Below are 17,440 nucleotides of genomic sequence, written 5' to 3' on the forward strand. Positions count from 1 at the left end.
ATTTTCCTTGCCATAAGGTTCACCACATCGGTATAATTTATATTGCGTGGCCAACAATCTCCTACTTGTTGAGACTTGGTACGTATCAGAATAGCCACTGCAAACGTTAAAGATGACATCGTTACATTTTATTAAATAATAAGACTAGATATTAAGTTAAAAATAGTAAAGTTTTATAATTAATTTTAAATTTTACAGTCAGTGCTGTAGAAAGGAGCATTCCTTCGGTACCGATTATAATGTATTACAGTTCCCCGTCAGAAAGGTAAGGCAGGAATTCTGCCCGGCGATTTAAAACTTATTACCGCATTGTTTGGGGATTCTAGTTTACGTCAATAATAGTGTCGTGATCGGATTTTACATTTGAGCTGCAATTGACTGTTGGTTGTTGACTGTTAACTGTTTTGAACTGTGTTAAGCTCGCTAACTGTTTCGTAAAGTGTGCTGTTGTGAAAATAACAATAGTGTAAAAAATGGATTTATCTGTATCAAAAAAGTTCGAAGTATTCGGTATCGGTGTACTAAAAAAACTGTAAATCAAGTAGATATTATGTTGACAATAATGTCACGAAAGACCTTATCATGCTTAATGAACACAATCATGATATTTTGGAAAATATCATTAGTAGACAAATAGTAAATTCTCGAATCAAAAAAAAATGTGAAAACGACTTATTCATAAGGCCAAACAAAATAATTCGACAAGAACTATGTAACACTAAAAATGATTTACATATCGTTCATTCTGACATTAGATTGTGGAGAAAAAGTATGTACGATTTTCGTAAAAAAAATTGCCAACAATTTCAAAATCACTGGAAGAATACAAATTTCAATTACTTAACTTACTTAACCACTGAGAATCTTATATGTATGATTAATCCAACTATGATAACTAATTATATAAAACAAAACATATTCCTTTAAAAATTATATTTTCATATCAAATTTATAGATCATATGATTTTGAAATTTTATGGTATTTTTTTTCTTTTTTCATCCAAACATGTTTATTTTTGTAATATTTTTTACTGTTTTTTAGATTAAAAATATTCTACTAATTATTTACTAGTTTGTTAACTGTCTATTTTAAATTTAAAAATAATATTTATGTACATGTGGTATGTATTTACGTAAATTATTGTAAAAATAATTCCGAGTGGAGATGTTCAGTTTATATCACAAAGTATGCATAATATTTCATAATATTTCATTATATTATGTTTTTTTGATATAGCTATTAAAGTTATTTATTTTATATTAGCACTGATATTACGGTTAGGTATTGGTTGTTGCGAATAATTGTTTACACGAAAATAACACATTTATTATATTATTAATATATAATTATTATAATAATATATTATATTTTTACCATATTATATGCACTTAAACTCGTAAGACTCAAATTTCAATAACATCTGTCTGTAAATATTAAGTATAACGTAAAACAGTAAGAATAATCCATGGCGTAGAATTTTTTTTTTTTAAATAGTTTTTTGTCATTCCCGAACATTTCGAAAAGTCTAATTGTTAAACAAGGTCGTACGCGAAAAAATATTTCGGGGGGGGGGAGGGATTATACAAATTTTACTAAATGTTAGGGCGTGTGCCAGGAAAATGAAGCCTTTATTATTTATATTACCTACTTAATTCGCGAATTAAAAATATTCAAAAAGTAAGCAGATAAGTTATATATACTAGTTTTATATACATTTAATTAATTATATTCGTACATTTTATTATTTGAAAAATTTGTAAAATAAATACATTACGATTTAATAAACTAGACCCGAATAAATATCCAAAACCAAAGCCCTTTTTGAAAATCGAAGCATTTTATCTAGAATTTATTGTGTACACATTTAAATTACATCATTGTAATATCAATACATTAATAGCAACACTAAGAATCTTATATGTGTGATTAATCCAACTAGTTACCTACTAATTATATAAAAAAAACTTATACCTTTAAAAATTATATTTTCGTATAAAATTTATAGATCATATGATTTTGACATTTTACGGTATTTTTTTTTCATTATTCATCCAAACACATGTTTATTTTTTACTGTCTTTTAGATTAAAAATATCCTACTAATTATTTACTAGTTTGTTAACTGTCTATTTTAAATTTAAAAATAATATTTATGTACATGTGGTATGTATTTACGTAAATTATTGTAACACACAAACTTGGCATTCATTGTGTAAATAATTTTACTAAAACAGACATTATTAGAATAGAATTTAGATTAATTAATTTTAAACGATTAAGTATAAATTATTATAAATAAGTGTTTTATGGTCTAATTGAATAAAAAATAATAACTTTGTCACTCCTCGTGTGTGAATGATGTATTAAATCTGCATATTATACAAAATTAATAAAAATGTATCATTATCATTGTTTACTTTTAATTAGTAGTATTCTTATTTTAACAGTGCGTATACAATCTCAAGATTCCAAAGGTAAGGTTTTTTTTTAAAAAGATGATTAGTGAATTTAGATTTTGAAATTTTGAAAGCAAATTAAGGTACCTACTAACAATGACTGTTAAAAGACAAAAACGTTTGAATAATAAAAAAGCATTTTATGTACTGGCAAAATGCTTAAAATCCCCAAAAAAAAGTTTCTACATGACTAAAAACATAACGTAGGTATGGATAACAATTTGTTGACGAATCAACAAAGAATCAGATATTATAGACTCAATCGGGCTTAGCCCCTCCACATTGTTTTGATTATTTAAGATTTAATAATAATTTAAGCATAAGTTAGTGAGAATGTGAGATACCTCCTATGTCGAGAACTCGAGAATTATTGTAACAGAATAATTCAAAAGTAAATTATTGTATAAATAAAGTTTAATTTGCAATATGTTTATTTAATAAATATTATGCGGTCATGTAGCAGCAACCAGCAGTATTGCGCCGGTCACTGTCCAATATTTGAGTTTTATTCTGGTGGTTAAAAATTGACAAAAAAACTTATTTATTACTTTTAAAATACCAAACAAAGTATCCGTATTCGTACAGTTGTTACTATTGAAATGAAAATAATCCAGACGATCCTCCTAGTTTTTAGGAAAACATAAAAGATCATGTAGTTTATCATTAGGTAATTATTTGTGGACCTGCTGCTCCTCTAATATTTTAGACCTAGTTACGTCAATGAGTCTGTCACTAACAGATAGTTAATAATTGTGAATTGAGGTACATCTAAACTTCTAAACCAACTTAAATTGCATAGACATCGGACAATTGTGGATAACTTTGTGTATAAAAAATTTTAAAAATATAAAAGTATGTATTTTTTGTTTGGTTTTCAGGTCCAGGAATATCGTCATGTTGTTTTTTTGGTGGACGCACTGATTGTGGCCTCTCGAATGTCTTAATTACAGACATACCAGGGAAGTGCACATCTGTAATTTACTCTGCAGTTTACATGGATTTAGAATACTTTGCTACTGATAGCTATTATAAAAGCGATTTTAGTAATACATATTATAATATTATTATATTACATTATATTATTATTTAAGTCCATATACATATAATAATATATTGTTACAAAAACGTAAATATTTATGATGTGTAAAATGTATAATCAATTAAACGTTATTTTTCGAACTGATTGTATGAAAATTAAACAATTTATATTTATCATTATATAAGTACGTAGAAGCTAGAATATAATGTCATATTTTATGTAGCCTAAAATGAAACTAAATATTTAAATAATTCTGTATTTAACAAAATCAAGTCCAGATTAATGAAAAGCTTTTGTAGGACACCGAAAATGTTAGTTGACCTTATAAATGTCATGAAATAAAATACAATTTAATAAGTTATAAGTGTATAGTTAATATAACCATTCAATAATAATTTAATTCGCAAATTCAACTATACTCAACACAATAAAGTAATTAAATTAAATATGTTTGACCAGACTAAGATATAATATTTTTAATTATTAATACGTTTTAACCATGTTACAAAATTAATATTTACAGTATTTAATATTAAAAATTTTAATATAGTATCGTACTTATTAATTATTACATGTGTTTTATAATTTTTTTAGCAATTTTAGACTATATGTTGAATAGTAGTAAGCCTGTATTCATAAACTACTTACACGAGAACCAACAAGAATGGGCTACAGCGCTTAGTAATAGTTCGTCTAATGAAGGAAACAAAACATTCGATGAAATGAAAGCCATAAAGGGTTTTTTCGAAGAACATCCAAAGATTGCTGGTGTTATACTTACAGGTTTACAGTATACTGGTGTAAGTACTCAATTACTTTTAATGTTTAAATGAATAATGACGTCTGCTTAAAATTTTATTTTAGCTTCTTAGGTATATAAACTTAGTTGGTTTTGAAATTTGAATAATTTTTAATTATGTAAAAAAAGATTAATTTTACAGTTATAGGACCTTAATAAATTTAATTAATCTTATAATATTATAAGTGGTATACTTTATAAATCAGACTTAGACGGTAAGTTATTTTAAATGAATATTTGAAATTGTTTTATTTTAAATTATTAATTACTTTATTTTATCGTGTATTGTTTAATAGTTAATCGTATCAATACACTTATATTTTAATTAATGTTTATGAATAACATAATAATTATAAATTATAATACTATAACATTTAACTGCCTCAGTTTAATGGTTAACATTTCTGTGATTATGTAAAATAAAAATTGTTAGGCGTAAACAGTACCTATTACTTAACAAATTATCTTTTAACGAATTATTACCGTCGTGATTTTTACGTGTTATTTTGTTAATATTCTATAATCTATATACCTATATTGTAATTGTGTGATTAAATATAGACCATTTTTCTGAGTTTATAACAATGTATAACATGTATAGTGATGGATGGAACCCTGTCATCCTGATGTTTTAAATCTTAAATCGAACCGAACTTGAACGGACTTTAAATTATTTTTTCGAACTCGAACCGAACCGAACCTAAAATCATTTTAATTCGAAATCGAACTCAATACTTTTTATCATTATTTTTATAAATGATTCATAACGTGCCCGTTACAGCTTATAACTTTCTATTGCCAATAGTCTAATTATTTCTAAACAATCATTATCAATTTTTATTTTTTAAAAATAACTTTTGAAGAACTGAACAAATATTTGGTTTTTGAACTATCATAGCCAGTAAGTCTGGTTCGACAAATAGTTTCTAGTTCAATTTTCAAACAGTATAAGATGCTTTATAGATCGGTTCGAGTTTTTATGCTGAGTTCAAATTTCGAACCGAACCGAACATCAAGGGTAGTAATAAAGTAATAACTAGAGATGTAAAATTTACGTAAATTTTTTTTTTGGTAATTTACCGAGAAAAGTTTACGTAAATTTACGTAAATTCTGTAAATTTGGTAAATTTTGGTAATTTTTGTATGTCACCATAGGAACACGCCCGAACACCCTTAGGAACTTCTCACTTCCACTTTTTCATGAACTTATAATTATTGCAACGCTTATTTTTATTATTTACTGGATAGTGTGGTGTTCATGGTTTTTATATATTTTAAATTACTTTATATGAATATAAATATTAAAAATGTACCAATAAAATAAATTGTAAATTAATAAAATCAGATTCATTAGGTAACTAATAATACACTATAACATCATCAACAACAAAACAGTTTAAATTCTTTTAGTTTTATATTTAATTTGTCTTTTCCTTAAGTTATAATTAGTTAAAATTATAATTTAATAATAAAAATAAAAAGTAATACAAATAAAATAAATATATTTTACCAATCTGGTTATTGTGTGATAAATGGTGAAATACACCGAGTAACAAAATTATAAAAAGATTTTATTAAAAATAAATAATTAATAAGTATAAAATTAAAATTAAAAATATTAATATAATTCTTCCCAGTCTGATCTAGAAGATAGAGTGGAATCTGAGTCATCAACTAAATCTTTAGAATTGCAATCTTCTTCTGAAGATTCTGAGAAAGAGCTAGAAGTTAAGTTTAACATATTTTTAGATTTTGGTGTGCTTGTTACCATGAATATTGATGGTCCAGGTGTAGTCGGTGTAGATGGTCCTGGTGTAGATAGATAGTCGAATTCATTAGTGTCATGACATATTGTATTTACCTGTCTCTCTTTGCAGGGTTTTTTTTTTGGAATACTTGATTTTTTTAAATTATTTCTATTTTGATGAATATAAAGTAATTTTGCTGCACGTTCATTTGTTAATCTATTTCTTTTTTTTGTGTGTATTAATGAGAATGTACTGAAAGACCTTTCTGTAGCGGAAGAAGATAGTTGTGAGCATGTTGAAGTTTAACGTTTTAAGTTATCAACTATTCCATTATATTAATATGTTAAGAATATTGGCTTCGTTAATACGTTTGATTTGAGGTGCCACATGCAATTTTTTTTCGGTAAAAAAATATTTACTTGTAAAAGAATAATTGGTAAATTTACCGGTAATTTACCTTACCGGTAAATTTACGAGGTAAAAATTTACCGAGCTTACATCTCTAGTAATAACATGATTAATTAATATTTACTAAATGATTACTATTTTGTCGTTACAGAATAGTTCCAATGAAATTCCGGGATTATCAGAAAATTTAAAAAAATTTCTCGAATTGTTGAAACAGGCTTATCCAGAATTAGCGGTTGGCCTTGAATTACACGGAAGAGTTTTAATAGATCAATATACTACACCCAAGTTTGATTGTAACTATATTTATATTATTTGTAATGATAATGAGTATATTGTGTAAGGTGATCTTTTTAAATTAAATTTATTCATTGATAGTTTTATATTAAATAATTGAAACTAAAATAATAGAATTTAGGGTAATTTCGTATATTTTAGCAAATTGAATTGAAAAACCAATATAGAACATAAGAAAAAGAATAAACAATTTTAAAATGGATCCTAATATTCTTAAACAAATGGATTTTATTTATTTTTATTAAAATATAATTTTACTTAAATCTATTAATAGATATAAACTTAACTTCAGAATGTCATAATTAGTATACATACTAGTATATATACTTATGAATCTATTTTGGCTAATTGAAAATTGAATATTTTCATTTTAATTTGTCTCGTTTCAGTGGCGTAATTTGGAATTGGTTCTGGAGTGGGATTGAGATATAAGTTTATATTATCGTTCTATACAGTGGGGCTATGCCCCCCCCCTTGACCATTAAAGCTAATATTTATCAAAATGTCATATTAATATAATATTATTATAAATTAAATGAGGTAAATGGTATAATAGTTTTCAAAGATAATGAAGTAAACAATTAAATTATATTAAATATATTTTTTATAAATTATAAGAACAGAAAAATATCCAGTACGTCATCGGGGTTCAACTTAATGTCCCGATGCACTATTAACATCGTAAGTCCATTCAAGCATTCCTATTAAGTATTTAAGTTAGTAAAAATTCATAATTATTATGTAATCTACAATAATAATGATTATTACTCGTTTTATTCTAATAATTAATATATATTTGTGTTGCACTGTTGATCAAGGTTTACAGTAATATAATATTCGAAAAATAGTTAACACCTATTATACCACAGAATAAATAATATTATGTTTTCATTCATTACCAGTTTATATCACGTTCATATTATTTATTTTTGTAAAGTTCTAGTTAAAAATGATAAAAAGAGACGTAAGTTGTAGATTTTATCAGTGTATTATCTTTTAACTACTTATGAGCTATACAATTTTTTTAACATATTATATTGTAATTGCTGTGCTATCGTAGTTTTATATTAATAAAATCAAAAAAAAATCTCAATTATAATAATATTCATGAATTCTTATTTATTATTTTAAAAGATTTCTGATATTAAAATATTTTAAAGCTAAGCGCTTATGGAAAATTAATTATGGTTATTCCAAAAAAAGCGTCTGGGGGGGATATATCCCCATATCAACCCCATAATTACGCCACTGTCTCGCTAAGAAATTAATAGAATAATTTTTGTTTTTAAAATTTTTAAAAGGGTTGAATATCAATGATTTCGACTCCGTTATGGATTTTTATGTTGTTTCTCTGGAATTTTTTAACACATGCTATAGCGACCTAAGAGATACTGGAACAGTTCCCATGAATGGAATAGCAAATTATACATTGGTATAATTATCAACCAAAAGCAAATGTTTATCTTGTAATTCATTCTATTTTTCTAGGATAAACTAAAAAATGTCTTAGAGGGAGCATGTTTTCCAAATGAAAAAATATATTTTAAATTTAAAACAAACCCGGTATCAACCAATGATAACCTTACTATTTGTAAAGTGAATAATGAAGAGGTATAAAAATTAAACATAAATAAATTAATACATGATTTATTATTTATCAAGAGAATGATAAAAAAAATTTATAAAATTTAAAAATGTTTTGAAATTTTCAGAAAAGAGGTAAGTATGACAGTTTTACGTATAATATTAATAGATTACAATATATTTTGCATATAACACAAACATGTTTAAAATTTTTCCGTTTATAAATGGGTGAGAAGTAAATTTATGTGCAATACATTTAATAATTTATACATATTACCTATGTATGATATGAGTATTTTTATAATAAATGTTGTATGGTTTGATGTCAAAGATGCCTTTATGTATAGGTACTATCGATCTTAAAATGTACACAAGCCAATAGGGTGGGTAGTGATGATTCATTTTCTTTTAAATCTCTACTGATGTTAGCAATCCATCAAATGAGATTTAATTCACGTATAGAAATTAGTCTATGTTATGACACTCCATGAATATCCCAACAAATATAAAATGATATAACTTTTATTACAATTATTACACTATATATAAATACTTGTCCATTATTATATGATGTCTATCCCTTATATACAAATTGATTTAAAGATACAAAACATTTATAGATGTGTCTGTGTTCACAAGAAGCAAGTTTGTGGTGTGCAGATACTCAATTATCATACAATGAAAAAGTAATACTTCATAGCAAACAAAAAGTACGTATTTTTATTAATTTTTTATGTTTAGGGTCAATTTTCGAAAGATTATGGAGCTGGGTTTATGGTTCGTTATATCGATTATGATGATCCTGAGAGTCATTGTCAATGTGCAACCCCTTATCCTGCGTTCAACGCTCTTCTAGATGGTTTTAATAATGTTGGAACACAAAACTGTGATTTATTAAATAGACGTTAAAAAGTAGTCAGTCAAATAATTATAATAAATGTACGTTATTATATCACAGTTACGCATTTTAACCATTTATTCGTAATTAATTTAAGTTTAGAAAATAGTATCAACGATACAATTTACAGCAGAAAATAATTACTTCATCATCAAAAATAATTTAATATTTTTGTTAAGATATTAAAAACATTGAAAGAACCTATCTAAATTGTCTTGAGCATAGGCAATATTTCAATAAACTATATCATTGATCACTTTTTGTTTTATATACATTTAATTCATTATATTCATATATTTGTAAAATAAATACATAATGGTTTACTAAAAAACCGTTTTTATTAATGGCCTTGTACAATATTCTAAAAAATATAGATAATAATAACAAAAATTACGAAATAATTAATTTGGTATAATTATATTTTTATTAAAAATTGTGATTCATAAAGTTTATGGTGTGTTTCTTTTTTTCTTAAGAATGTAGTTTTGTTAAACACATAGTTACGAACACACTGTACTAAGTAAATAAATAAATTCAATAAAAAAAAAAATTGTTTGAAAACTATATATTAAGTACTAAGAAACTTACATAATACCAAAATGAATATTTGCATTTCATGAAATGAAATCTCCTGAAACATTTTAAAATACACTAAATGGATACTTTTAAACCAAATGGGTATTAAAATATAATATCGTATATTTTTTTACATAAAATTGCCATTTACTTAGCCTTATGTTTTTAAGTTTACTTACATATTATAAAAACATAAAATATGATGATTTTTTATGTTTTGTATTTTTAAAAATTTACTACAAATAAATAATCTTTAGTTATATTTTTAAGTTTTTGGCCAAAGAACATTGTACAGAAATATTTTTTTAATTCTAAAAAGTATGTTCTGTGTTAATTTATATAATATAAAGTATTATATATATAAATAAAATGTGAATAAACAATAATTATTTGCTAATGTAAAAATTCAAGTTTCTATACTCTATAATTTATAAGCCACGATAAGAATATCATTATTAATTAAGCCGAAAAATGTTTTTGTATATATTCACACTTATCCTTATCGGGTTGTTTATTATATCCAAAATATTCGGAATTTAAATGGAATTGAAATTTTCTAAAAATAATAGATTCGATCTTGATTACTGATTAGTGATTACATTTATTTCATTAAAAATGTTTATACAATTCATAATAAATGTTATTACCGACTAGCTGTATGACCTTAGTTCGTCTAATGAACAAATATAAAATATAATGATGATTTAAATAATTAAAATATTTTGCAATATTAATGTATCCAATCGTAAATCATGATAGTATAACATTAGCAGGATTTAAAAAAAAATATTAATCATGATTAGGACAGTTTTTGCTGTTTTAAGTCACAAATACTCTATTACTTGATATTAATTACTAGTTATACAGTTTTAAAATTATCTATTTTAAATTTAAACACAATTGATATTTGTTGAATAAATAATTTTAATTAAACAAATATTATAATATGAATACTATTTAGAAATAATTAATTAAAAACACATTATAAATAGTTTATCATAAAAATGTGTTATATGGTCTAGTTTTATAAAAAATAATACTTCCTTCACACTTCATGTGCGAATAATGCTTTAAAATCTACATAATAAATATTATTAATAATAATGTACTCTTACCATTCAATACTTTTAATGAGTAGTATTTATATTTTAGCAGTACATACAAAATCTCAAGATATGAAAGGTGAGCTTTTTTTTTATATAAAAATAAATACAAGATGGGTACAGTCCTGTTGTACAGTAGATTTCGAGTGGTTCACTTTGTATAATGTGTGCAATTTGAATTTTATGAAATTTAAGAAAAGTGATGATGAGAGCAAATGAGAACAAATGATGATGTGTATATTCCATATTACATAACATTATTCATTAGGGATTTTAAATCACTGATGTCTATTACTATTACTATTATGGGAAGATCAATTTAATTTTGTCGGAAACGTTATTACAATTTGATGTTTAATTTAAAGAATAATTTTTACTGCTTCATCCTAGATCCTCTTCAGTATATTAGAAGTATAAATTAACAAAAGCTTACGGTCAATTTAGATGATTTGAAGATTTAACTATGGCGTTCATAAATGTTATATTAAATAAGTAATATTTTCAAATATTCAAGAAGAATATTATTGATAAATTATAAAAAAACTTAAATCGTAATTTTTTATTTAAATATGAACGTAAAATGTTGTACATCTATTTTTTGAATTTTTTTTTCTAGTGTGTAAAACATTTTGAGGAACTGTGTGTTAAATTTTTAAAATTAATTTATTTAAATTGAATATTTATAAAATAAATATTATAAAGTTGTTTAAAATCCTTAGGTAGGTATGGGATAATCTAAGACCATCTTTTTAAATATTTTAAAATAGCTATTTTAACATTTTACGAGGAACTAGGTTTTAAATTATCAAACTGTATATACTTGTTATAACTGTTCCCGGTATTTGTTTTTCAATATTATTAATAAGGTACTCTAAATTTTTCTTTTCAACCTACACTTTGTAGATACCTACTAGATTCAGTCTCTTACCAGAAAATATATTCAAATTATAATTCTGAAATCAACACCCTGAAATGGTGCTCGAACTAGATAATTATGACGGTTGCAGATCAAAGTGTCTTCAATTAGAATTATATTGGATAAAAAATATTTCAAATATTGTAAACTGTAAATTGATTATACGTTTCAAAAGATAAGTAAAATTTTCAGTTTGGCACCTTAGGCAGTCACTTAAATCGGACACAGCTTTCACCAACCCTATCAATATCACAATGCTTAAAATCTTTAATAATGATTTAGATTTAGAACTAAATAACGAAATAATATTTATATTTATTTTTAGGCCCTGGAATATCGTCGTGTTGTTTTTATGGTGAACTCAGTAATGCTGATTGTGGTCTCTCGGAAGTCCTAATTACAAAAATACCAAAAGACTGCACGTCTGTAATTTACACTGCGCTTTTTGTGGATTTAAATTACTATATTACTGACCCCTTGGTGATCAACAATGATTTTAGTAATATTATTTTATTATTAAAATGAATATAAACAATAAACATAATATATTTTACGAAAATATAAATATTTATTGTATATAAATATAAAGGAATTATTTAACATTACCTTTGAAATTGATTATCAGAAAATTGAATAATGTGTGATGAGCGTAGTACGCAAGGATTAGAAATAATATTTTATTTTATGAAGCCTAGAATGGAACTCGATAATGTAGCGATTCAATAAACCATAGCACTATAGCAGAAGTAATAATACACTTTCAGCAGCACTGAAATACTCGTATATTGGAAATCTTTTAAATACCATGAAATAAAATAATATATAGTAAATTGTAATCTTATAGCTAATAATGATTCATAAATAATTTTTTTCCGAAAATTTAACAGATTAAAATAAAAATAAACTGTTACAATCAGATATAGAATGTCGTTCTTCTTTTATTAGATAACGATTAAGCTCTCTCCCAAAAAGATAACTATTAGCAAACATTTTTCGGATTATCTAAAATGGAAATTTACCTTAACTACGTTTAAACTTAAGTCGTTTGACTGCGAATTTAGTAATATTCGTATTATGATAAAATACCATAGTATAATGATATTATTTATGGAATCACGCCGTTTCTGATTGTTCAGTCAGTATAATGTAGGTTGTATAGTTATGATATTCCACAGAATTATACAATACCTACGTCATGGTTGAGTAAACATAAATATTATCATAATACTTGTTTATTTTATCATGAATCACAGAACAATTACACTAGTATTAATTAAAAGATTTAGATATATTATTTATGTATGTATTTTAATGTTTTTATAATTTATATAGAAGTTTTAGACAGCATGTTGGAAAGTGGTAAACGTGTATTTACCTACTATGGTCACGATAATCAAGCCCAATGGTCTGAAGTGCTTGCTTGTGAATCATCTAATGGAGGAGCAAACTCGTTAGATGAAATGAAAAGCTTAAAGGCTTTTTTTGATAAACATCCAAAGATCGAAGGTGTTATACTTACTAATTTACTGTATGATGTAAGAATCTATTTATTTTTAACTGTTAAATTATTAAAAGCTAAATATATGTGTGTATATTAAAATTAAAAATACCAATTGTTTTTCTTAATTTTGATAAAATAACTAAAAACTGCCATAAATAATTTGCAAAAACCAGGCTCTTGTACATATTTTATATTATTTTATTTTATAATTTTACCGTTATTTAGAGTGCCCGCTATATAAATTTATTAATGTATTTTTTCCATAACACTTGACGAAGCCAAAAAAAAATTACCTTTACTTAGAGGACCGTCTTAAGAGGTTATGGTTAAGAGGACACTATACCCGCATGTGTTGTCTCTGTCTTATACAGGCGTAACATAGTTAAAAACTGTTTTAAACGGGATATTTTTACTCCCTCCATATTTATATCAAAATTATCAACATTTTAAATCGCATTGAGAAGAACTTTACCTGTATCGTAGCGTTTCAATTTTTTTGATAACATGAATGCAATTAAAGTTATCGGTTTGAAAACTTTAGGTTTTTTTTCATTTTATTATTCAAAATTATTGGTTACCACTATCAAAAAAATTAAAACGCTACAACACAGGTAAAGTTCTTCTCAATGAGATTTAAAATTTTGTTAATTTTGATATAAATATCGAGGGATTAAAATTATCTAGGGCAAAACAGTTTTCAACTATGTTACGCGTGTATAAGACAGAAACAACACATGCGGGTATAATAGCGTCCTCTTAACGGAAGTTTTATTACATATACTACACATATTAATACGTTATTAAAAGAGTATTTTCAAATTAGTTCATTTCAGATTTATGAAATAATTTTATTTATTCTAACGTATTTATTGGTTTATTATGTCATTAACTAATGTTTTGAACGTTTTTTATAAATGTCATATTGATTATGAATTAATATTATTTATAAATCTTTTATAACTTATCGTAATGCCGAAACGCTTAAATTGAACATCTAATTTAATGATAGTCAATATACCTCAGTTTTTCCTATTTAATCACTTCCAAATAAAAAAACGAACTGATAAAAACCAATAACAATTAAGACTTGGCGAAGATTTTGAATAGGTTTTGTGGTTGTAACACAGTAATAATATTTTATCATAAAGTCTAATTTGAAAAATTATTTTATTTGTTACCTACCCATTTTTTAAAATTAAATTTTATAATTTATGTTAATTTTACCCATATCACCAATTTTATTAGTTTTCATTAAAAATTAAAATCTGAACACCTTGGGGTTCATCTTAGGGTGGGGGAGACTAGTATCATCCAAAATTTCGTCTAAGTGGTTACTCATTATATATATATATATATATAATTATAGTCAAACACTAAAGGTAATACAATAAAATATTTTTGGAATTACAATATATACAATATAATTACAATATATAAATATATATTTATAATTATTCATCTACTTAGTTAATTAACTTTTCCTAAATGTTTAACATTATTCTTAATATGTTTTATTTTTTTTCATAGTATATATATGCTGTAGTTTTATGATAAAGTATAAACCACTTTTCAAATATATCATAATTTACAACATGATATATAAAATACAAATATATATTAAATGTTTATGATAAGCTATTTCTTTTTCACAGCTTACTTCTTCAGAATTTCCGGGATATACTGAAAATCTTAAAACATACCTTGAAGTGATGAGAAAAAAGTTTCCAAAACTTGTAATTGGTTTCAATTTAATCGGAGTTCTTTTAATAGATCAGTTTATCAATCCAAAGTTTAAATGTGAGTATTTTAATATTTAATAGTGATAATCTGATAAGTAATGCATAAAACGATTATAATATACTACACAAGTGGTATACTTTGTCATTATTTGTTTAGATTTTTTTAATCGTACTAGAACAAAATGGAATAATTTTTTATCGTACTTATATAATTATTATTTAACTGAATAATTTTTATATAATTAACTCAATGAAGTATTTAAAATGTTTAGTTTACTTCCAAGCTATTCGTTATAACTTTATAAGCATTTAAAATTGATCAAATTTTAGGTTAGGTTAAGTTAGATTTTGAGCGTTGTAATTGTATATAATTAGTTTTACAATGATGTATGTGTGTTTTAAGGCCCTGGTACAGAACTAAATTCGGCCCACTGATAAATTACATTTAAATTTTTGACATGAGTATAGAAACCTTAAATATTAGTTGTATGTATAAAATGTAAGTAAAGGTATAATCGGAAGGCAGCTTTGTAATACACATAGTTTATTTTGGCTTATTTTAAATCGATTATTTTAATATTAATTTACCTAATGGTTCATAATTCACACAGAATAGTACTATATGTTAAAATATATAATAATATAATATATATATTATTTTGATTATGTTTCGCATAGAAATTATTACAATAATTTTTCTATCCATATTTTAAAAGGGTTAGATATTACTGTAATAGACTCAGTTGTTGATTTTTATGATGTTTCTCTGGAGTTCTTTAATCCATGTACTGCTGATTTAAGAAATACCGGAATAACTCCAATGAATGGATCTAATACAAAATATACATTGGTACTAATATATTTTTAACGATTAATACCAAATTCAAATCTTAATTTTTAAAATTAATCTAATTTTTCAAGGAAAAAGTAAGAGATGCCTTACAGCAGTTATCTTTTCCAAAAGAAAAAACATATTTTAAGTTTAGAACAAGCCCAGTATCACCTGATGATTCAAAAACTATTTGTGATGTGAATATTGCAAAGGTATTAAAATTATACATAAATTAATAAATGATTTATTATTTATCAATTAAACTTAAGTTATTAATATACTTATACTCTAACCCGTAAAAAAAATAATAACATTTTTTACGAATATAATCAAAATAAAAATTTAGAAGTAACAAATTGTTGAACAATTATCTTGTCATTGACATTATCATCATGAAAATATAAATATAGTAAATAACTAACTAAGTTAACTGTCAATTTAAGTTTAAAAATCACGTTTTTCTTATTATTTTGATTAACCATACTCAACTATATATATTTTTAAATATACTCATATAGATACATTAATTTAATTAATATATTCAAACAAATTTTCAAGTAAAATTCAAATCAATTTTTCCGATTGCAACAAAGTACTCGTACATGAAAAGTAATTTTATGTAATTTTATAAATCTATTGCCAACATATACATGGATGAAATTATTTTTATGATAAAGGTTTTATATATAGAGCCATCGAGTTCATGACTTTTAAGAACACAAAGTATTTATACATGTACACAAGTCTTGAGGGGGGGGATAACCTACGTGTTCTCTTTAAAATTACTGATGTGAGCCATTCATTCAAAGAGATTGAATTCCAGAATAAAAATTAGACCATATGATATTCCATGATTAACCAACAAATTTATTGAAATCATTATTACAGTCCCTTATAATATTATATATATAGTTGGTTTAAAATCTAAATATTTTTAATCATTTATATTAATAAAAAAATATTTGTAGATGTGTGTAGATCCATCTATAGCATGTGATTGGTGTGCAGATACTCTATTGTCATATAATGAAAAAGTAATGTTTTTTAATATTTAAAAATGTATGAATTATTTACAATTGGATTATTTTTAGGGTCAATATTCGAAAGAAAACGGAGAAGGATTTATGGTACGTTATATTGATATTGATGATCCTGAGAATTGTTGTAACTGTGAAAAGCCATACCCTGCGTTTCATGCTATTCTAGATGGTTTTAAGGGCGTTTCAACAAAACCATGTGATTTATTAAATAGAAGTTAAAAAGCAACATCACTAATCTTTTTACAATATCCACAAGTTCTATAATTTTTAAAGTTAAATAATCATAATTATGAATATACTTTATTTATTTATATAATATCACAGATACGTTTTTGTACCTTTAATTAATTAATTAATTATACATTAAAGTTTAGAAACTATCAATAATATAATAACATTCATAACAGTAAATATTGACTTCTTCATTTATCAAGAATAATTTAATATTTTCATTAAAATATTTAAAAACATTCGTTTTAATGTTAACCAAAATAATGATAAAT

General features: G+C 24.4%; 1 protein-coding gene across 1 annotated transcript; it reads left to right on the top strand.

The window, feature by feature from the left end:
* The first annotated feature begins 2,335 nt into the window (after positions 1 to 2,335).
* LOC132927133 (uncharacterized) lies at positions 2,336 to 17,156 on the top strand. Its single transcript, XM_060991595.1, has 15 exons — positions 2,336 to 2,475; positions 3,336 to 3,500; positions 4,091 to 4,296; positions 6,603 to 6,747; positions 8,050 to 8,180; positions 8,237 to 8,359; positions 8,953 to 9,018; positions 9,074 to 9,218; positions 12,151 to 12,324; positions 13,158 to 13,360; positions 14,979 to 15,123; positions 15,782 to 15,915; positions 15,987 to 16,109; positions 16,866 to 16,931; positions 16,989 to 17,156. Exons 1-15 carry the CDS (start codon positions 2,397 to 2,399, stop codon positions 17,154 to 17,156), a joined length of 2,073 nt encoding a protein of 690 aa, XP_060847578.1. The 5' UTR covers positions 2,336 to 2,396.
* Positions 17,157 to 17,440: the final 284 nt, after the last annotated feature.

Source organism: Rhopalosiphum padi, chromosome 1 (genome assembly GCF_020882245.1).
Source record: "Rhopalosiphum padi isolate XX-2018 chromosome 1, ASM2088224v1, whole genome shotgun sequence".
Lineage (NCBI taxonomy): Eukaryota > Metazoa > Arthropoda > Insecta > Hemiptera > Aphididae > Rhopalosiphum > Rhopalosiphum padi.

Coding starts and splice junctions, on each gene's coding strand:
- LOC132927133 (XM_060991595.1), top strand. CDS start 2,397: ATGTATCATTATCATTGTTTACTTTTAATTAGTAGTATTCTTATTTTA. Junction 3,501..4,090: donor CTATTATAAAAGCGATTTTA/GTAATACATATT, acceptor TAATTTTTTTAG/CAATTTTAGACTATATGTTG. Junction 6,748..8,049: donor TACTACACCCAAGTTTGATT/GTAACTATATTT, acceptor AATTTTTAAAAG/GGTTGAATATCAATGATTTC.